This window comes from Columba livia, chromosome 2, assembly GCF_036013475.1.
Source record: "Columba livia isolate bColLiv1 breed racing homer chromosome 2, bColLiv1.pat.W.v2, whole genome shotgun sequence".
In the NCBI taxonomy this organism is placed as follows: Eukaryota; Metazoa; Chordata; class Aves; order Columbiformes; family Columbidae; genus Columba; species Columba livia.
Window position 1 is genome coordinate 42,492,620 of NC_088603.1, and position 23,519 is coordinate 42,516,138.

Here is a 23,519-nt window from a genome sequence, read left to right on the forward strand (position 1 = left end):
AGTAAATGCAAAAATATTCAGAAACATCATCTACAGCTACACATAGCACACATTGTTATCATTAGTTCTTGGCTTATCAAAAAGGAAACACTTATCTGATATTATCAGCTGAATTTTCCTTTGTCTCCCAATGAGAACATTATTTAACAGGTTAGAACAAACTGGATGCTACAACTTATCTCACCGTTTCGTTCAAGCAAGTGAGGGTCAGAATGTTTCTTGCCTATATCTGCAAAAGACCGAACCAGGGGAATCCGATTGCTGAACTTTTTCTCATTCTGATGATGATGCCTTTTCAGGAGAGCTTCTCTCACGTTCTCTCTTATGGATTCATCCAGCTGGCCAGAGGCAATCATGTTGTCCAAAACCATATCTACATAACAACAAGAAATAAATTTTTTCTATATAGCTATCAAATCCCTCCTTCACCACACTCAAAAACTGTAGTTGCACTAAATAATAACAAAAAAATTAAATCTATTGAAAAAAAAAAAAACAAGGTCTTTTCTTCAGCAAAGTCATTTTCAAGAATCCACAGGAAATTTTAAAAGATGTCACTAAGCAAGCTAATGTGAGAATGAGGAAAGCACAACATGCAGATCCAAAAGGCGGTATTTAGTAGTAGCATCATTTTAAGAAATAAGTTACTTAATATTTTATAATTTATTGTCATTTACTTCAACTTTCAACTGAGACTTCCTTAAAAAAAAAAAAAAAAAAAAAAAAAAAAAAAAAAAAAGCAACAATCCTCCACTAGAAGTGAGTGCACAAAGATACAAACACAATCTTACAACAGTCTTAACCTGGTGTTTCCCATTTTCTAAGTATACAACTATACAGAAGTGAAAGTTACTATAGAATGGATTAATTCCCTAATTCCTGTGTCACCTTCAGATGCCCTAAGTTCCTGAGGTTCTCTACTGAACTTCATGCGATTCAGATGCTTTAGGAAAGGAAGTACAAAACAAAAGCTAGTTACATCCTCTCAAACTAATCAGCTCTCAAAGAGCATCAAGATTCAAAAGGGCATCTCATCAGAATGCTCACACCAGGAAAGAAAGCCTGCATGTCTGGGAAAACACCTGCTGCAATTTCTTAGCTGATTTATTTTTGTAATTAATTAATATTTTGAAAAACCTGCACAGATCAACATGAACCTCCGTGGCAAGTTCTAAAATATGTTTTGCCAATCTTAACTGATGTATCAAGAACCTAACTGTATTGGTAAACTGCAATTACAGAGAATTTTTCACAATGAAAAAGGTTATGGCTCAGAATACCTTACAAACAAAATTACATGCAGCAAAGTCTCTGTCAGCACAGTGCCACTTCCTTCTGGGATTACTGGCAACACACAACTTTTTGTTACAGCTTCTTAAAAGCCCACCCTCTCCCTCCTGTCTTCAGTGAGAACCAAGGATACCTACTATATATTCCTGGCTCAGGGCAACAAGACATTTGTATGCCAAGGACTGTTATCCTACATGCTTCATAATGGCACCTAAAATTAACTTGAAACAAATTCATGGAACCTCTTAAAACAACCTAGTTTCAACTAAAACACGTGCTATTAAAAGAATGCTGTTAACACAAAATTAAGCAATAACTATTTTCCTCATGTACTAAGATTATTGCTAAATTAAAAATAAGTTAAAAGCCAAAACATTACTCTTACAAACCATGTACTGAACAATCTTGCTCAGTAAGATGGGAAAATAGGAAGGGAATACCAATATCCTGAGTGAATTTCAAAGATTTCAAAACAAAATAAGAAAACATTTCAGGCATTGCTCAAGTTTTTAATGCCAAAATGCCTTGTCCTTCACATACATGTTGGTCAGCCCTAAGCCTGGCATGATTCCTGAGAAGGCATTACACTGTGTGGTACCTGTAGCAAGAGATACCAGGAAAACAATGTAAAACTAGTTCAAAGACATACAGGCTAGGCCTCTGTGTGTGTGTGTGTGTATATTTATATATGAAAAAGTCTTCAAAGCTGATTTTACAGTATCCAATATGACCATGTGATTAGTGAGGACACTCGAAATAGTAGGTCAAATAACATGTATGAAATTTATTTCTGATCACTTCTTATAAAGGCGAAAAGAATACCAGATGTGCAACAATTAACTGCACGAATGGCATCAAGTTAACATCAGCCAAGTTATGATTAATAATTACGGTACTAAAGGGCACAAATAAGTCATAAAATGTTCTGGCAGATATTTACATTTCATCTGTAGAAACAAAGACAAACAACATATTCAGGTATTAGAACACAGAGGCAAATTCTGGGCCTCATCCTAGAATATGTAATAAAGGAGGTCCTACTTGCCCAGTGTAGCTCCTTGTAAGCAAAGTTTGTAGGATCAGCTCTTTACAACCAGATGAAGAAAACCATAGTAAGCAGGCACATGCCTCTTTCTCAGGTATAATATTTTCAAGAACATAAAAAAACACCATAAAAAATATCAAGTTATAGATTAGAATTTAGGAATATTTTTTAAAAAGTTTTGCTGCAACCTGCTATCTCATCTAGCGTGTTTGCTCTCATGTCCAACATGACCGTCCCATTGAGAATACAGCTTCGCAGTTCAAAGAGACTGTGCAGGGACAGAGTTGCTACATAAGGCTTGCTCCACCGATCACCACCATCTTCAACATCCTCTTCAAATTTTAGCCACCTGAAATGCATATATACATACATTTACATTTCTTCTGAAAGACACACTTTGGCAAGCAACCCCATTCTTCCTTGTGGCTTCTGTATGACATGGAACAGAAAATCCTACCAGCTCATACCGGCTTTCATTTTCTCAGGCAACCCAAAGGACTGACAGTTACAACATGTTTATCGGGCCTTTTAACCACACTCAACTGTTTATAGTTGTCGCCCTTTTGGTTTCTTTTGGTTTGAACAATACCTGTCTATTCACAAGTTCTTGTGAGCAGTGTGGGATTGTGCCTTGTTACTTGAATCTCAGTTTCATCAGTATTTTAGGATTAGAAGGCTGCCTGAAAGACGCCATATACCAAGTCTCTTAGTCTGCTAAGTCAGACATTTAAGAGCTTGGTAATATCAGCATGTGTAACTATAAATCAATCTTGATTCTGACTCATGGACATTATGTGAATTGAACTTCTGAAAAAGCTAACATGCAATAAGGCAATTAGAAGTACTGAATGCAGAATAATTTATTACAATGCATATGCAGAAAGAAGCAACTTAAGCAATATGGGCCAATAATAACAATGGCATGCTGTAATGTTCATGCACGCAATTTGCAAAAAATCAAATACTACCTAAGAAGAACAAATGTAAATGTCCAATTTTCTTTATGTTTGAGTGAAAAAAAAAAAAAACACCTGACACTAATATATCAGCAATAACAGAACAAGATTTGTGATGCTGTAACATTGTGCTCCACAGCTGAACACCTCTATTTATAACTAAATACAGTTGTACTTTTCACAATGCTTGGCATGATCAGCTTTAGGAAGGTCAACACAGCACCAGTAAGACTGAAGGTGTCTTGAAAAACCACATTTTTTTTTTCAACTCTGAAAGAACCAAATAAAAGTTTTGATTTGCTGACTGCGAACTGAGTGAACTACTCCTCTTGTTCGTGAAAATTCTAACCCAGACCTGGTTTGCAGTTCTTTGAAATAAAATCACTAAAAGATACCCCTTGAAACAATTTATTTTCAGGATACCTGGCTGTTTCTTTCCATTCATATTCTTCTCCATCCCTGAAGCAAAGTTCATCCATTTCAGTGAAGAGATCATGGGGAATGTGTTCATCATCATCTTCAGTACCCAATATAAATTGCACTCGTTGGGATGGCGTATCTTGCAGAAAAGGAGACAATAAACAATTAAAAGAACTTGTACGTCTACCATGTAAGAAACACCACGTAACAGTTAAATCTCCTGCTCTCAGTTAGAAATATGCAGCACAATATCCTCTTCAAGAGGGATGAGAAACAAAAGAAACATGGACATTTATTTAAAAGGAGGCCCTTTCAAAATTGTTCATTGTTTCTGAAAACAAAACAGCTGGAAATTTATGCTTACATAATGCAATTAAGTATTTTTAGCTCTTCTACAGATTGACAATATGAAAATAAACATGAACAGCAACATTGGTAAAGAAATAAAAATGTATATACCAAAGGGCTAGAAACTTTGTTTTCACTTTGAAAACAAAATAAATGATACCACCATGACACAGACACTAATTAAAGGGGGGGGGAGACAAACACAAAAACAAACAAACAAACCAAACAAACAAAGCATCACACCCACATCAAGTTGAAGGAAAAAATTAGCCTGACTTACAGATTGCTTGCCCTAGTAATAGTTCAAGATGCTAAACAGTCTGGTTTTTTTTCTTCCTGCTCTACATACTGGGTACCCAATCACTCCTATTGTTAGAGCAGCAGATTGGTTTTTTCCTCCAGATGGCCCATTGCTACTTATGTATGATGGAAAAAACTACTAACTTTCTCATGTTTGGAACAATGTACATAAAATAGCATAGGAAAGCAGAAATAACACACCTAAAATGTTGAGGAAATATTTTAACTTCTCAAAGTATTATGCCTAGTGGAACAAGCTCTGTAATAACTTGTAACAAAATATAACTATCTTTAGTGATCAAATATAAGTAGTGGACTCCCTGCTATAAGCAAAACTTATAAAAACACAATAAAGAGGTGGTTTTAGAGATATTTTTAATACTTACACACAAATCTTGTTTCAACTCAAGAGAAAGCTTTTAAATTACAAAGGTTCAATAACATTCAATAATGTAGCAACAGCAATGTTATATCAAGGAAGCTCAGAGATAAAATATCCAGGTAAATCTAAGTTTTTAAAATTTTACTTCATTCACTGAAACATCACCTTCACAGCTAACAGATCTGAACAGACAACTGTATGCTTCCACTGCAGAAGGAAGATCGCCTTTTAGATTTAGACAGAAGATCCCACTTACTAATGAACTTCATTCAGAATTGAATTTTGTTTTTACGTTGTTGTTCTGGCATACATCATCATCCGATAAAATAATTCTGAAATTAGCTTTTGAATACAAAAAACGCTGATTATCAATGAAGATGTACAGCAGATTGTTTCTGTCCCAAAACCAACATATCCCAAGAATCCTACAATATCCTGCATATCCAGGACAGAGAACTGACCAGAAAAGGAAAATTTATTTCTATCTATTTAATATTCCTTGCTGCTTTGGAACCTGTAGAGCAAGGCTCTACAAACATATGATCAAATTATAATAATTTTATTTGGGAGGAGAAGTTCTGAAGATGGATAAAACTAAGAACTGTAGGAGAATGGTAAAAGTAGACCTGTCAAGGCATTCTCATTTGAAAACTCCTTTGTTTCAGGGAACTGGCTTCATGTAGAACATGATTCTATTCATAGAAAGGTGATAGTGAACAGCATGGTGTCCGCGGTTGAAGTGGAACACTGTACCGTAACTTTCCCATTCATTACAATCTAGGAATAAAAGCCTGCTTAAGGTCTTGAAGAAAATCTGCCATGAGTACTACCAAATAATTTCATTTCAGAGAATGATATGACCAAGTTGTCATCTCTTGAGGACAAGGAACAGGCTGGTTGGGGCAGAACCTGATCCAAAACCAAAGCTCAGGAGGCAGTACAATTGCATTACTGTTATTAGCAGACAGAAGAAGGTTGAAGTAAATATTTTAACAGATCAATCGAATTACCATGGCAAATACTACTTCACAGCTACATTCATACTTCCAAAAATCTTGAGTGACAAGACTACACAACCTTGAAAATGGTGTCTAATTTAAATAACACATATCTTTATGCTACAGGCGAGTATTATGAAGCTCTAGTTTAATCTATTCAGTGTAGGCTGCTGAACTCTCATGTAGACACCCGGATGAAGTCCAACACCTTATGATTTAGCTAAAACACAACCATACAATCCTTGCCTGATTGTATATAGAAAAATATTAATTACAGTGAGAATACAAGAAACGGCACAAAGCAAACAACTCTTAAGCACAAAATAACTACTACAAGTTTATTTTCAAGAGACACAAAGAACCCACACAACAAATTTCTTACCATACGACGGAGATTCTCGGCCATCCTCTCTGTCAGTTTCTTTATCTTTTTTCCTTCTGTGATGCCTGTGCCCACGATGCCTGTGCCGCCGACGGCCCTGCTTTCCAAATGGGACGTGAACTCCAATATACACAGCTCTGTGGCCTATTCAGAAAGGTGAAAAGGATACAATTAAACAAAAAAAAAAAAAAAAAAACACACACCTCCTGCACAAATGTAGCATCTTAGTCAAAAAAGACACGGAGTTCAAAAAAAAACAACCCAAAAGCATTGAGCAAAATCACCTTTAGTGAACTAATATTACCATGTCCTTTCTGCCTTTCCCCAGTGTCAAGAAACAAGTATACTCATTTCCCAGATAAATTGGGCCATATTCTTATATAGTTATTCAGTTTAAGAACTCAGTTGTAAAACAAGTAATATAGAAAGACAAGCTTGACCTATAACACTGAAAGAAGCTACCTGATAAACACCAAGGCAAGACAGAGAAATTACATGATACTGGATTCATATCAGGATAGTTAATACGACGGCAAGATACAATCTCCTAGTTCAGCTTATGAACTTCATTAAGAAATTACCCATCGTTTAGAATCTGCAAGCAGTTCTCTTCACTTGAATGAACTGCAAGATATTTCTTCAAGCAGCACATCACACACCCAGGTGAAACTGATGTTCAACTATACCATTAATTTAGTATCAGTGTAGACGCGTAAGAGGAATTTGTATTCAGAAAACTATGCCAAAACATCAAATACCATACACAGAAGGCTGTTGATTTGGGGGTTTTCTTTTATTCTAGAATCTTTTACTAAATTTAAGTAGCACATCCTCAAACCAATACATACTGCTCTTCAAAACATGTACTTTCAACATCTTGTTTTTCCTTTGACACTTCACATTAAGGCAATACCAGCATCAACAACTTGGCAAAAGAAGTCAGAGTGTTATGAACGTATTACTACCATGTCTCCTGTAACAGACTTAGCATATAAAATAAACTTTTGCAATTCCTTTTTAAACAAACAATCTCAGGAAGAGACATTAACTATAAGCCTGGAGGTTAACACTAAATACTTTGTTTCATACTGTAGAAGAGTGATTACAGAAGACTGACACGAAAAAAGAAAAAAGGAAGTGGTTTTCCAGCTCTTATAGAGACGCAAATTCAGCATATTTATACAAGACAGGAAAGTCCTAGGGACGTGACTGTACACATTCATGCATGTATAGATGTGTGTATAGCACACATGCACACTCAGTTAAAGATAATGAAAAATTCTGGCAATTACAGAGCTTTAAAGAAATAAAGAATGGTAGTATGTCACACTGGTTTTCCAAGCAAAGCATCTCTAAGCCCAAAAAGATACACAAAATTTTCATAAAGCAGTATTTTTACAGTGCTACATGAGTAAAAAAACTAGGCAAAAATCAGTAATGAGTATGTTCAATATTTAATTTAATTGGTCAAGATTCCTTTTCAAACTACAAAATCTGATCTTGACAGCCCTCCAACACTAGTTTTAATTAGAGTTGTCTGATTGGCACTATGACCAACTCTGAAATTAAGCCCATTAAAAGCTATTTGTTTCCATGTAAGACTGGAAAACAGATTAATTTGTTGAAGCATTCATCAGTCCTATTTATAGCGAGAGACTCTTCTTTTGTCAGCTTCTTCCAAGAGGAACACTCAGCCCCTGCCAGGCTCCACTCTCCACAACTACTGAGCACAATGCAATTCCGAAAGAAATCCATGCAAACTTAACACCTAAACATAAATTAATGCACTTGATATATAATGTGACTAGGTGACACCATTAACAATGGTCACATTATTGATATAGTTGTGATACAATGGTCTTATATATAGGAAAACCAGAAAAGTATTAGGTTCAAAAATAGCCATGTTACTCATCACACTCCACCCAAAGCTGCCTGGTACAACAGGGTGACCCCTCCCACCCTCTGCAAATGCCATTATCATCCCTGTTAGGATTTCTGTTTTATTCTATATATTCAATTTGCAAGTATCAAACTACAGTTATATATAGTCACAGTTTTATTCATAAAAGTATTTGATTTTTTCGCACAAACTATTTTTTCCTAAGAAACTTGGAACCAACATTACCAACATTTTATATTACCAATATTCTTAATAAGACTGTTTTAAGCACGTGTTTTGATCATTGCATAAAAAAACTTGCAGGTGATTACTTTATAGAAAATTTCAGGAATCTGAAATTGTTCAAGATTTTACTTCCTGAAAAATTAGGATAACACCCACATTTTGGTCTTTTGCTGTTCCCATAAATTAAGACCAAGTCCTACATTGCTTTCTGCACTAAAGAACAAACAAAAATCCCATACGATTTTTCAAGACCCTCCATCTTACACAATTCACCTTGCTATTGCAAAATTTAGTACTTGTAACAGAGTGATCACTTCCATAGTCAAAGACCATGTCGCTGCATGGAGAAGAGGTAGAACAAGGAAAACGAGAACTTTATCTCCTATTACAGAACTTCAGTCTGACTGAAAAACTTTTGCAATAGAAAAGTCTGGAGGAGAGCAAGTATGTTGCAGAAACTTTAAGAGCACCTTCCCACTATCCCAACAGGTTAGAGTATCAGAAAAGATGGGGGAGCAGGCAAGCAATGGGTTATTCTACCCTTCAGCCCATGCTGTCCAGGGTGTGAATGGCTATTTCCTAACGTAGGCACTGTCATGCAAGCAAATGTAACACAAATACCTTCCCCAATTCACTTCTGTATATGCAAAGTAATCAGACAGCCACACCTCCAGCTTTATTTTGGGACTAATGTGAAATGCTGATGGCCAAGATCATTTTCAGGGATTATTAAGTAAAATGCATCACAGTCCAAGGTAATTCTATCAAAATAGCTTCAAGCAAAAACTTAATGTTGAAGAGCCTTTGATTCCACACCCCAGAGCAGGCATGTAGGGTGGCAATACTACAGATTAACCAAGAAAAATTTGGCTATTGCAAACAGCAGCTTATGAATACACTGAACTGTTCCTTAAGAGAGGGATTTTTTTTTTTCTTTTTTTTTTTTTAATATCATGGACATTTATAAACACAGACATCTCCCCTATTACCCAGAAAATCTAAAACTACTGCCGTTGAGTATACTACTGCAATCACTTAAAACCAGGTACATTCAACTTCAAAAGGTGACGCAAAACTGCATAATAAATGTTGGACAAGATTAACCTTAATTCTAACACCACCACAAACAACAACAAAAAATCCACCACCAAAACAGAAAGGCAAGTAATATAATAGCGATGGAGCAAAAGTTAATTCTGAAAAGGCTGGAATTCATATTACTACCATCAGTGTTCTTTCTAAAAGGAACACAACCTTTACTTGACCATTGTTTGTAAAATCTTGAAAGGTACAGTTATGTGACCTTCAAAGCTTTATTCACAAAAACATCTGTAGCACAGTACCACTGCCTAGCAAAGCTTGTTATTGGATATTGGTTTAAAGAAATTCTATAGAATTAGCAGAGAGCCCGATACTAAATTTAGTAATACAAAGCTCAAGAGATAGTTGTTCATTTTAATCTAACATGACTTTATCCAAGCTTAGCTGTTCAAAGCCACCAAGGGTATTTACTGCTTAAGGTCCTTTTCAGTATGAAACAAATTTAAATGTTAGAAGCTTGCCACATGTCTCCATCACATCACTGTCTCCGAAAGGCAGTTTACATCAAGTCCTATAAAACTGGCAGAATAGAAAATGCTCTAAGTTCCCTGATTTCTCCCCGAAATCCCTAAGAAAATGGTAACAGAGACTTTAAAGTCCAAGACAGATCAAAAACATCTATCCAAAAATGCTCTCATGTGGCAACCCCATAAGTGCAATTCCACACAGAACTTCCTTTTTTCTAACTATCGTTTTGTTAGCTAGATGCCTTTTAAGCTTCGTACAAAGACATTCTTCCCCATGTTAACAAGAGAAAGCAAAGAAAACCAAGTTAACACCTATGTGAATTCTCAATTATTATTTTTCCAAGAATCTTCAGATAATAATCTGAAGACATATCATTTATTTTACATGCAAGCTTTAATTTAATCAAATAACGTAATAATCCATCTTGTCCCAGCATGAGGCTTTCCAGTACGGAAAAACTGGAGGATCTCCATGAGAGATTCTAATCTGTTCCTTAAGACCATATAACAGGAAAGAAAGCAGCGGGAAGGAAGCTATGTGCTGTTCAGTGTCTTCTAACTCACATCTTTAAAAATATTCCTCTGCTAGGAAGTACATGTAATATATCATCATCTCATGCCTTGACATTAACTCCCCTTACATCACAGAAAATACCTGTACGCACAAAAATAAGCTCAATGCAATTTACGAGCACAACTCCTACCTCTTCTGTCACAGCTCTGGTCTGAAGACAGAACCACACAAATGAGAAAAAAAAACGGTGGATGGAAGAAGAGTGGATGGAAGTAGATGGAAGAAGTAAAGAGTGAGAACACGAAGCTTTTTTCATGCCCCCAAAAACTCCATAGCCCAAAGGCTTTCTCCAGATATTCTTTGTTCTGGTGAAACTTAAGGAACAAGTAGAATCCCTCATTCAAACCCTGCTCTCTCATTTAATTTATTTATAATGAAAACTCTGAAAATTCACTCAAGTCAGTAATTCACTGAAAATACTGCTACTAAGCCTCTAATTTTCTAATTAAAAGTAACACCACATTTCTGAAGTATGCAATTAAATGTCCAATTTAATATTTGTACTGAAGTCCTTAGTGTGAGACAAAAACTAAATATTTAAAAATAAGCAGTAGCATTTTAGCTTATCTTATTAACTTCTCTCACACATAACATTCCCAAGACACAGCCAAATTATTTTCTAAGGAATTAATGTAGTAAAAGTGAACATAAAATGCTTCAACGTGATCTTGGTCTTCCATGCATGAATTAACTATAAAAAAGCCCTATTGTTACCTAGGATTCTTTTTCTGTGCTTTTTTAAAAGAATTGACAAAAATTCTCTCTTGCTTTCAGAATAAAACATTTGAAATAACATTTTCTAACCAATAAATGAGCAAAGAAAATTATTTCATGAGACAGTTACATGCCATAGCTGGAGCCCAAAGGTTCTCCACAGTGAAGGATATTTTAGAATGTGTTAAACCTCATGGTCTCTCTTCTGCAATGTCCTGTTGCTCCTAGTAATTACGTATATATAGGAATACACTCTTTATAATACTTGGACAGGTTAAATTGAGAGGTATAATCCAAAAATCTAGTATGCATAGCATATGCTATAGCAGCTCCGTGAGAGCGTTTTCTCGCTACGCAATGAAAGACAGACAGCATATTACACTGACCGGCAAAAGCAGTAAATGCCACATTTCTCATTACACACAGAAGTGATTTTTTTTTCTGACTTAAAACCAAGTATGAGTTGGTAGTGGCAGTCAGAAGAGAAGAATGCACTGAATATTTCTATTTGACACAATCAACAATATTCCAGAAGGCATTATCAGTAATGACATGAGAGACACAGGTGGTAATGAAAAGAGGAAAAGCTTAGTGCCAGCTGACAGAGCTATGCAGGGATTCTAGCAGGACAGGTCTACCCCAGGTCTTGATGGCCTATGGCCAGCACCCATCTCCCTGTCCTGGGGAACAGGCCACCACCTGGTATCTGTGGGAGGGATACTCGCTGCCCTCACATTGCACATCCCAGTCAGACCCCAATTGGGCCCATGCTTTACCTGAGCTGCACATCCTTGGTCCAGCTTTTCTCTGCACCATGGCTCAGGAAAAAGGATATATACCCGAGATAATCTGAGTTGTTTCTTTTGGAGGGGAGAAAACCTAGAAACATGCAATTCAAGCAAAAGACCCATGAAGATCGCAAATTGGCTCTTTGTCCACTCATGAAGAAACCCATGTTCTCAGTTATTCGCAGATGCCACAGCCTGTATGGATACAAGGCTTCCAGGGTCATCAATACCGTGCTTGTGAAGTATTGCAAGATATCCCCACTTCAAATTTGTAATGAGAATGTGTGTGTGTGTGACCCACTGATGATCACACACCTCTCCTGTACAACTGCTGCACACATCTTTAAGTGCATCAGCTTGCCCCGAAACGCATCCATTTCCTGACATATGAAAAATATTAGAGGGAATCTTGCCTTATGTAAGGGTTACCCTTTCAGAGAAATACTCAAACTTCAACTTTCTTTATAAAATAGAAAGTGTTTGGAAATAAAAAACCCCTCACACTTTAAAAGGTTTAACTGCTGTGAAACATTAGCCTTCAGGAGATTCCAAATGGAGACGTGATCCATTCAGAAAGATTTCTGACATCTGTCAAGCCACAGGTTTAGCCAATTTTAGGTACAACTGATTTTAAAGGGATTAAAAAATAGGAAGATAAATGTTATGGTAAGCCATCAAGAAAGTACAGGCAGCAGAATCCAGCACAGTCTCCTGCTGCTTCTGCCTCATCTCAAAAATTTTAAATTTGAGCAATCTGGCACCATCAAGTTCACTGAAAGTTTTAAGTTTCTATTGGTGCTGTTTGGTAAAACTTCAGTATTATGGCCTTAGTGCTTGTTTAACAATTTTACATACATTTCAGATTATAAAACCACAGCTAGTTACTCTTTTACAAAATTGCTGACCCAGTCAGAGCAGAAACATTACAAAATGTTATCTCAGATAAAAGAGGTTTGAAGATTTAAAAAAAAAAAAAAAAAAGATAGGACACAGATTATTCACAAATTTTTAATAGCATTGCTTCCATCTTAGTCTATTTTACATTAAATATTTATTTTACATCCTCATGTAAAAGCCATTTGTTTCGAATGGTATCCATTTTAAAAACAACTCTGTTTTGAGAAGAAATGCTAAAATTAGCACGGACATTTCCCAAAATGGATTTTAGACATTTAAATATAAGCAAATTTATAGTCTGCTGCAGACATTCTCATGAACTCATTCAAGTCTAAATGTTGATTCACTTTGAAAAACCATTACTAGAGGATAGGCAATGTGATTGAACAGGGTTTTTTTTCCCTTTTGGAGGACGAATATTAGGTAATCTAACCTCACTTGTTAGAAATTGTAACAATTACATCGTATGCACATTCAGTACTGCCTTCTACCTCTACAGAAGTAGTTACGTATTGAAAAACTTACACGTTGCTGTATCACCTCCTTCAAAGATTATTTTCACTTAAGGTTCAGTATTTATGTAAAGATCTACTTTAAATTGGCTACATGAGGAGGGAAGCACAGCTAAAGTGAATTTTATGATTCCCTACACACGTATTCCAGTTCACATGCGGAAGTCACTGAAATTACTGAAGTCTCATAAAGCAACACCTCAATCATAATATTAAATACATCTAAGTAATTTTAAAGCAGAATAGAATAGCATACACATTTATACAACATATATACACTACAGAACGTCTTTTAACCAATAACAAAATCAAAATAATACTATCATTATTCTAATTAATTACTTAAAATACACACAAAACTGATGACTTAGTTTCAGTATGAATACTACTGCTCAGTCCCAATTCAGCCAGAAAGATTGTAAAGTTGCATAACACCTTCTGTAGCAAAATAAAACTTCCTGTCAACAGCCATTCATCAGGTGTGGAATGCAGAATGGTTCCTTAGCTGTTGAGACCGTTCCATAAATAAGAAATTAACATGTGTGTCAAGAACCCTCACTAAGAAAAGCTATTTGTAGAATAATGTCCCTCAAGGATGAGGACAAGGGTTGTATCAAAACTGGTAAAATTGTTAGCTAATCTAGCTAAAGAATATGAATTTTGGGGTAAAATAGCCTATGGTTTTTAGTATACTCAGCTCTTGTTAGGCTACCATCAAGAAGCCTCTTAATGTTTAAAAAAAAAAAAAAAAAAGTCTCTTGTCTCAAGTAACTTTTATTAAGCTTCACTTACCAGGAGCTTACAGTATGTCTTCCCAGTAATCTGCAAGTAATTTAACATGCAAATAAGAATTTCAGAATTTGTAGTACCATGTTTGGCAATTCCAAAAGCAACTTCCAAGAAAATTATTCTAGAAATCAGAAATAACCCCCTGCCTCCAAAACCAATGACACATCAAAACTGAAAATTGTGTCCAGTGACTTTGGGTGCCCTATTGAGTTTTATGTCTACACAATCAGGTTATCAACTTTCCCTCTCAAAAGACAGTCTGAAAGTGGTTCTGGTAATATTTGTTAAGGATTTACCTTTGGGATGAACACCACAAAAAATAAAATAAGTTGAGAAAAATTATTCTCTCTACAAAGAAGTCTGAATATTGCATAAATGAACAGGACAAGAAGTCCGAAGGAACTTGCCTGCGGACTGTACGATGCAGGATTACCATAGCAAGAAATATTATAACTAAATTTTCAACACACATGTGATGAAGGTGAAGCTCTGCAACCTCATTCCAAAATTCACTTAATTGAAGTTGCATTAAAATTTTTTGTGACTTATAGAGAAGTGCTGAGCACAGCTAATGTTTATTTCTGAAGGATAAGGACGAAAAGATTTATCCTGCACCAGCTACCAGCACAACTGGTGCAAGTGAATATCTTGTTGATGTTGCATATGAAAGAGCATGTTTCATAGACCTAACTAGCAGTACTATATTTGAATAGACATGTTTTTGCTTGCTCTCAGTTCAACCCAAACTAACAAGCAGGCAAGATCTTTCCAATTTTGTGATAACACAAGAGCAGGGATGAAACATAAGTCTGCAAAAATCATTAATGACTATCTTAAATTATTTTTGTTTTCAGAAGCAGTTACACATTTTTCTACTATCTGACCACGTAAAGAGATATTTCATAAGTAATAGCATTTCTTTTTTGTCTGTTAAACACGGGGTTTTTTTAGACCACTAAGGGGTCTCAAAGATTCCAGCACTCATTCTGTAGTTTGAGAACCATAAGAAACCTGTTCTGCACTGCCTGTCTAAATAAGTACAGCTTATTACAGAACTTAAAAATGTAAATACTAAGAACAATCTTAAAGTGCCAGCAGCTACAATGTCCTGTTGTATTACTTGTGCTTACCTGTCCCTGTACAAATTTTCTTGAAAAATTTTACAAGAACTATTGACGGCTTTTCAAACAGTTGCCATTTAGATGCATCTACAAGGTAGAATAATAGTAAACCTGACACATGAAACAAATCTTAGCAGTACATTCTACTACAGGGTGCCATAAAAGTTCTCTTAGCTCCTCAAAAGCCCTTCATAACACTGAAACAATTTCTATCTAGTCATAACACATTAAACTCAAAAACACTTGTAGAAAAAGTTTTTCGCTTAGATTGAGAATATACACTTCTAGAGGGGGGGGAAAAAAATGCAGAATTATTTAATTACCTGCTCGTATCAAGTAAGATTAACTGAAAAGCACAGCTGCTTTCTTGAAGAAAAAATAAGGCTCTAAACCATCAAGGTATCAGAGATAATAGGGTCACTTGAAATGTAAACACTACTTACACCTGCCACAGGATAGTGTGAGAGCAGAGTAGCTATTAAATCATCTTAACTCTTGAAAGCTGCTTCTTGGATTTATGCCACAGAAAACTAGTCTGCTGAGACACACACTCTTGACCTCAGATTGTTTCCGGAACAAGACTTCTGTTATGTGTAAACTCCTTATCTTTGCTATGCCTGTAACAGGTCTGCTAAGAATAACAGAATATACCCCCTTTCCCTTAAAATGTATCTAGTAAATGTATCCTCAAATCAAGGTGGAAAAATAACTACACATTTAAAAAGATAGGTCCTGGTAATATCAAGCCAAACATATTATCTCAGACTTAAGAAAGGTTTTCTTAAACATGGTTATTAACAGAAAATGCCTTTTACAAGATGGCATGAAATACCTCTGCCATTACTGTTATCGGCTTACTTCCAACTCCTTCCTTTGTTATTATTTTCATTCACTGCAGCTCAAAGAGTCTGGCATCAAGTTAAGAACATTAGGTGTTCTTAAAAATGTTATTTTAAGATGTTATTCCTCTTCTGTAAACTGACATTTGTTATTTTAAAGTAAGGTCTTGCAGCTTAAGTAAAGAGCAGTACCTTTATTTAGTCTGCCCACAATTACAGTTTACCACCATCTCTACCCATTTCTGTTTTACAGGAAGAAAGTTACAAAACAAGTAGCCTGTGCTTAATGTTTCTAAGCTTAACACTGTCCCTCTGGTTACGTACCACACTTTCCCAGCCACCATAAATAGAATACAGAGCTTGAGAAGCTCTGACTCCAAGATCTATTTTCCCCTTTAGCATATGGCCCTCTTTCCATTAATATTTCATCCCAAAACTCCCAGAAAATAGAAGTATCCAGTACTGACAATACCAAGAAACCTTTGCTTTTGTGTTGGCAGCAAAATGATGCCTTCTACAGCATCAAACCAACCAACATTAGTTTGTACAGGCTTCAGAGTCACCTGTCTGTGCTGGCTCTTAAAGGTTTGGTGCTTCACATTATAGCTGAACTAACAGCTTGCTGCCTCTCCTTGAGTCAACACACTTCTGGAAAGGTTTCAAATTCCTAGAACCCCTTTTCAAGTCAACAGAAAAACAGTTCTGAAGACTGGACAGAAACAGTTTCAGGTCTTAAAACTCTTACAATATCTAATGCTCAACTATAGGTCTTCCTAAGCCTGTAAGAAAACATCCACAAGTCAGCAATGAAATCTAATCCTATCCAGAGCTTTTTTTACTGCTTGCAGCCAACAATTCCATTTCTCTCCTTGTAAGACTTTAATACCAGAACTAAAAACAAAACCCAAAAAAACCACATACCCATTTTAATCATGATAGCTTATAAAAAATGACGTCATAAAAAGAGCTGTAAGCTCACATAAATTTATCCTCTAAAACGCTAAATCTAAACAATCTCTTTAGGTGAACCTCAGAGAAGGTAACTATGTGAGTCATAAACTGTACTTATATGCCTTTATCTTTTGTACAGGAAAGGAAAAACTTCTTGTTCCTACTTTGGAACAGTTTCCACTGATAAAAGTTAAAATATATGCTATCCCTCCTTTTCCCCATTTCACCAGTAATAAAAAAAAAATAAAATAATTAAAAAAAAAAAAAAAAAAACCACATAAAACACCGATTTTCTTACAAATATATAGGATACTACAAATATATGTAATTTCCAAAAATAATTCCTACATATGTGTCAAAATGTGTTCCTATATGAAACTTTAGATAATTGATAATCCTACTGGAATACATTTTTCTTGTCAGATACCTCTTAGCAGTGGGTTGGACAAGACAATCTCCACAGGGTCCCTTCCAGCCCTAACCATTCTGTGATTCTGTGATTGATTGTTTAAACTCTGTATAACCAGACCCCTCTCACACTGAGATGCTTATACCAAAGAGAGTGAAAGGTAAGGGTGCGTGGCTAAGAGCAAGGCGAGGACAGTGAGATCTCCTCATCTTCTTCTAACAGCTGTTACATCGACTCAATTGATCATGAAACAGAAGCCTTGGCTTCAGGTTGATTTATTCTTTGGTTGTGGGTAAGACAAGGGTATTTTCCACAGTCAGCAATACAAGTGCTTAAATCGCTTCAAGCAGCCTGAACCCCCTGCCTTCCCCCCCAGTATCTTGTCTCACTACAGTGCTGTGTGAGCTGAAGCACTCCTGCGAGCGTGCTACGAAACAGACTGGGGAAGTGATCCGCTGCACGTTCCCATGTCATTCTTCATGGTTGAGGCATTGCAGCTGTTCGTGCTGCTGCACAGCAAACCACTTCAGCTGAATGTCTGTTTCTCCTTAACCCCTGCCTGCAAAACACACATATACTTTTTCTGGGTCACCTCCCTGAGAAAAGCAAGAGAAGGAAATGAAGGAGGAAACAGCTTAAATTTGCATTGAAGATGTAACTGCAGAAAGTCACAGCAGTGGTTTCACCACAGCTCAACCCCATCTAAATGGGCATTGCTTCAGTCTTCACCGCTCAGACTCACATTCGCTCTTTCTCCCTCTGCTCAGCACCAGCACACATTCATCTGTGTGGCAAACTCATTTGGCTGCTCAACTGCTGAGAGCTTTCTTACATTTTCCTTTGTCAGAACTGTCAGATTTTCTGCTGGCTTAACATAGTTAACCAGGTGTCAGTACATGAGGGAAAGCAGTGACAGACTGAAAGGAACAGAGCAAGAGCAGGACTGCAACAGTAACAAACAGCTTTCATCACTTTAACCGTCTCCTGTTAGACCACATTATGAGAAAATGTGACAGCAACCTAAATCAACTTTTGTCAGCTAGAAACTACTGCTATAATGGCTCTCTGGTGTTCTGAAGCACTAAGAGTCAGTACTGCTGCAAATTACTTCTTAGTAAATCTACAGACAGTCTTCTAGAATTTTGCAAATGTTCATTAAGTCTCAGAGCGTTCTATGTGAAAGGTGAATAAACAAGACTTTAACACTGGATCTCCTTAGGTTGTACCTCTGCATTCACTAAGTAGCATCCATGAATCTTCATCCCAATCAACTTCCTTTTCAAGTCAGTAAGAAATTGTAGCCTGGATGAACTATCTAATTTTGCTGACACTAATGCAGTGCTATTTTTGTTGCTAAATGCAGGATCCTGAGTCAAGTGATGAAAACTAACAGGATTCCACGTTTTAACTGACTACAGATTGCAGAATGTACAGTTTACCATGGAACTAGAAGCACTGTTATCTGTTCAGACTCTCAGTATTTAAAGTGCATGAGCATGCTCACAAGGACACTAAACTTCTAGAAAACAAAACCAAATATCTACCTCATCACCCCTGTTCCCTGAGTTTTGATTCTGCAGAACTTGATATCATTCATGCTGGGAAATTACTTACCTACAGCAACCATTTTTTTCAAGCCTACAATCTTAGAAGCAAGGTTTCCTTAGAAAGCTTCACAATTTTTTTTTTTAATTTTTTTTTCTGTGACACAACTGAAATAAGTTTCTATTAGCATGCACAAAGACAAAAATGGTGCAGGTCATTTGCTATTTATTGGTTTTCTTCCTAGAATTTCATTACGGCCATGAAACTGATTCTTTTTAGTGATACTGGTTGCACTTGAGGAAACACAGATCTTTTACCTCAAGGAAAAAAAGACATTAAGCAAACACAAAACTGCCACAAACTTACTCTCTAGTTCTTCTTTCTCAAAGTTTGTGTTGATTGTAGAGCTGATTTTGCCCATATCCACAACAGCTTCTTCATCGTGACCCTGAGGAAACAAGACACAAGTATAAATTAAAACTAAATAGAACTATTTTTTCTAAATTCCTAGGTATTTTCTGCAGTTCTGAAGCTGTTCAAAGTTTTCTAAAGTAACACATTTTCACATCTTCGAAACTGAGAAAGAAAACGTCACTGAAAATCTACCCATCCAATTATTTGAGAAAATATTTCCTTGTATTGAAGGAAAAACAGAGTAAATCAACAGATATGCTAAATATCATGCAATTTCCTTTTGCAATGCTCTTCATGTCATCACATCAAGGATCAAGATATACATTTCAGGAGTGCAATATTATTTTAGTTTTACATTCAACAGCAATTAATCTACTTGAATAAAATAACATGTAACTTTTTATAAATTTGCCAAAGTTAACATTCAGAAATCTTGAAACATTTGCTTCAACGGCAATTCGTTTGTGAGATTTTTCCATCACAAGCAAGAAGCTTACGTGATCCAAAGGTTATACAAAGGAGTGGCAAAAGAATTACATTACACAACGTGGGGGGTCTCTCCTAGACCAACAGATTTGGAGAGATCAAATTAACTGTTTCTCTCAGGTTTCAACAGAAAGCTTGTTAACCACCCCCTTATCTAAAGTACATTTTTATGCACAAAGTTAGAAAACAGCAGTTGCAAGACTATCAGTTCAGATTCCATTACTACTGAAACCATACCACTCATAATGCAAAAGCACAGTATTTGAAATAGATAAAGGCTCAAGAATGAGTCTTTTCTGTGACTGTGTCCTGTAATCATATTTCACACATCAAAGCAGACCTTTAAACACTGCCGTTTGCTCAGTCTCGACAAAAATAAACCTGAAAATAACTGAACAGTAGAAATCTCATCTCATCTCAGATTCGACATCAAAACACCATTAAAGTGGCTTTTCTCCAAATGTTTGTTCTCCTTAGAATACAGTCCACTTTTAACAGCTCACAAACTACATCCTCCTGGCAGAACTGGCTCTCCAAAAGAACTGCTGCCTACCCTAAGGGTAATGCTTTACTTTACATCTAATTATGTATAAGGGCAGGCTCACTGCTAGAGGATGCTATTCCTTTTCTTTCTGCTCCCTTGGGCACACATTTTTTTTCCTTAAGTCAGATGTATCAATTGTGAAGTCAAATGAAAGAGCTGAAGCAATGGATTTTATTTAAAAAAAAAAAGCACCACCACACACAACCACCAACGCAATGAGTTTCCCATTGCATCAATTCACCAAACTGATTTTCTTGTGGCCATACAACAGAGACATACACCACAAATAAATCTGTTTGACCACCACTTCGGGCAGCAGCCCACTGGTGCATTTACGTTGATCAACATGGGATCTGTGATCATGGGTTCATAAGGAAAAAATGGAAGCCTATACCAAGAGTCTTGTAAGGACTGGGAACCCTAATGGTGTTGATATTCACCGAAGCGCTGATCTTATAATTACTCGATAGTGCAATGCTTTAAATACAGAAGAGGTTTGTAATCTCAGAGGGAAGTGATAAGGACAAAAAACAACACACCTGTGTATGCATGCCAGAAAAATCAAAACTCCTACACACTCCAGACAGCTACAATTAAAAAATTCAAGTGATTAAACCAAAGTCATGTCTGATGTCTGAAAACGTTACAAGGACCTACTAATAAAGAAGTGACAGAAATTTAGAAAATGTCATGGTAATAATGGGCAGGGAGTAGTATATTCCTGTCTCCTGCACACCAAAATGAAATTGAAGAGCCCTCCAGAAGATGCTTTCGTAATGTAATTGGCCTCTCATCTGATAACCACTCAGGAGGTAGGGAAAAAACACAGTTACAAAGTAAGCCTTGGCTTTTATCTTTACTGAATATGTATTTTCCAACACAACATGCATAAACCCAATAGCAAAAAGATGTCTCTAAGCAGCAGCATTCAAAAGCTTAAGTTACCAATCTTTTGAGACACCATATAAGTACAGCAAAATATTTATCTGCATTGGTAAGGCCGTGACACTACCATGGAGGAGTCAAGCATACCTACTTTCCAATTTATCTCAGTGATACAGAAATAGAAAATTATAGGACTGTAGTACACTCTTGGTTCACAGAAACAGATGCACAAACAAACCCTGTACATTACTAGAAAACTCAAAATAGAGATGGAAACAGATGAAATATTACAAATCCTCTACATTATCCTAAGTGTCTTATAATTTGAGAGAGGAAAAAAAAACACCTAATACTAGGAAAACTGCTATCAAAACCTCTTTTACAATTAACTTTACAGCTACAGCCACAGACTGCTGAAATACCCAGTACCTAACTTCCCCCAGCACCACCACCCTTAACAGTACTTTTAGGACACTTGGAAGCTTGCCAAGCACAGTTTTTTGAACAATAAAGGAAGACAAAGTTTTCCCCTGTATTATACACACTACTACATACTGGTAGAAAATTACACACATACTATGGAAAATACACATGCAGAAAATATTTCGTATCCAAATAACATTTTGAAACTATACTTGATGTATGCCTTATACCATGCTATCAATATTTATCACCCCTTGCTTTAGTAACAGAGGTACTTTGCCAACCTTATACATACAGGAGCAGCCTTCAAAACCACATCATGTGAAAGTAACATGTCTTTTGAGATTAGATTACAGAAAGGCATGCATGCCCTTGCAAACTGTTCCATCACTATCTCGGAGTACTCAACATATGCAAAGACTCTTCCAAGAATAAACCATTAGCAGCCACAAATACCATGCACGAAGAAAGAATATCATTTACAGCCTTTGTTTAGAAAAACACAAAGCATCGTTTTACCATAACCATTTGTGATGCCAATAGCAAATCCCACTTTAAGATATTTTTGCTTTAGGTCAGGTAAAAAACTCAAAATATTCATTTACACTATAAAACTAATTCCAAGCTACAACCTTTTCCTGGCTAAAAATAGAGTCTGTAGGGCATAGGCTTCCAGTAATTATAGAAGATCTACCGTGTCAGTTTAAGACACAAAAGTGAGAGAAAACTCTTTCAGTTGCTGAATGGTTCCCCCATGGTCCCACTTTAAAACTCATCAACTTCCCCTTTTTAGGCATGGAGAATCACTGCATCTTAGCACAAGCATTCCTCTGCCGTTTACCATCCATCTAATGTGAAACTTTATGTACACCTACAGATGCACAAAAAATGGGTGATCAAGACAAGCCAAGTAGAATTTAAGACTAACTTGGAATGTATGTAACTTCGCTTCTCAGTCAAGAGACAGAACAATTGAAAAGGGAAAAAAAACAACACCAACACAATCAGCAACCAATGTGCCCCAGAGAGAGAGCAAGCCTTCACCTTCGGTTGGCTTTTTCACAAGGAGATGGTCATTTATAAAAACAGAACTAATCCAGAGTACTTCAGGGAGAGAAAAAACACAATAGATGCACACCACAACCCTAGTACATTGTATTAAAATACACTAAATATACTTCTTCCTAACACCAAATTTGTGGATGCTCACAAACGTACTGAAAAAAAAAAACCTTCCAATAAAACCTTCATCTTAAGCCAAAGGTGCCTACAAATACTACTTGTGTTTTCAGCCTTCCAACTGTCCCAGTATGAAAATGAAACCCCTTTTCAACTATTGTACACCAGACAAGACTTTCTTTGCTCTAGCAGAATCCCAGTAGGATTCCTCTTGCCACCTCTGATTTTCCAATGCCTTTTCTCAGTCCAGGAGAAAGAGTAATTCCCCTTTCATTGCAGACAAGTACCCAGGAATTGTTTATACTTATTTACTGGTTCAAAAATCTGTCTTCATTTAGTACAGCACATTTTTCATACCTAAAATATTAACACTAGTTGCTTTTTAAAAGTAGCATTTAAAAAAAGTCAATCCTAAATTGCATGAATCATTAAGGAAGGCATTTAAGTTTGCAAGAATTAAGTTGTCAACTTCCAGCAGCATGTGTTAGTTACTGTCCAGTGGACCAGCACAGATATGACGCACAGAATATTAATCTAAAGGAAACTTTCCATGGTCATCTGTACAAGCTCTTCTTGCCTAACCTTATGCAGTCACATACAGATCACAGATGACAGACTCCAGACAGGCACCC

General features: G+C 36.3%; 1 protein-coding gene across 7 annotated transcripts in view; it reads right to left on the bottom strand.

The window, feature by feature from the left end:
- Positions 1-23,519, bottom strand: part of SLC4A7 (solute carrier family 4 member 7) — a 93,275-nt gene that overhangs the window by 38,139 nt on the left and 31,617 nt on the right. For 6 of the 7 annotated variants that reach the window (XR_010470120.1, XM_065051597.1, XM_065051595.1 and 3 more), the window contains exons 2-6: positions 19,323-19,404; positions 6,122-6,265; positions 3,715-3,850; positions 2,524-2,684; positions 185-373 (exon numbers count right to left, since the gene is read on the bottom strand). Coding sequence is in view for 6 of the 7 variants with exons in the window: in XM_065051597.1 (XP_064907669.1) it covers positions 185-373; positions 2,524-2,684; positions 3,715-3,850; positions 6,122-6,265; positions 19,323-19,404 (712 nt within the window). In the remaining variant the exon portion in view is untranslated. The remainder of the gene's footprint in view (positions 1-184; positions 374-2,523; positions 2,685-3,714; positions 3,851-6,121; positions 6,266-19,322; positions 19,405-23,519) is intronic. The other variant, XM_065051596.1, reaches the window with a different exon arrangement.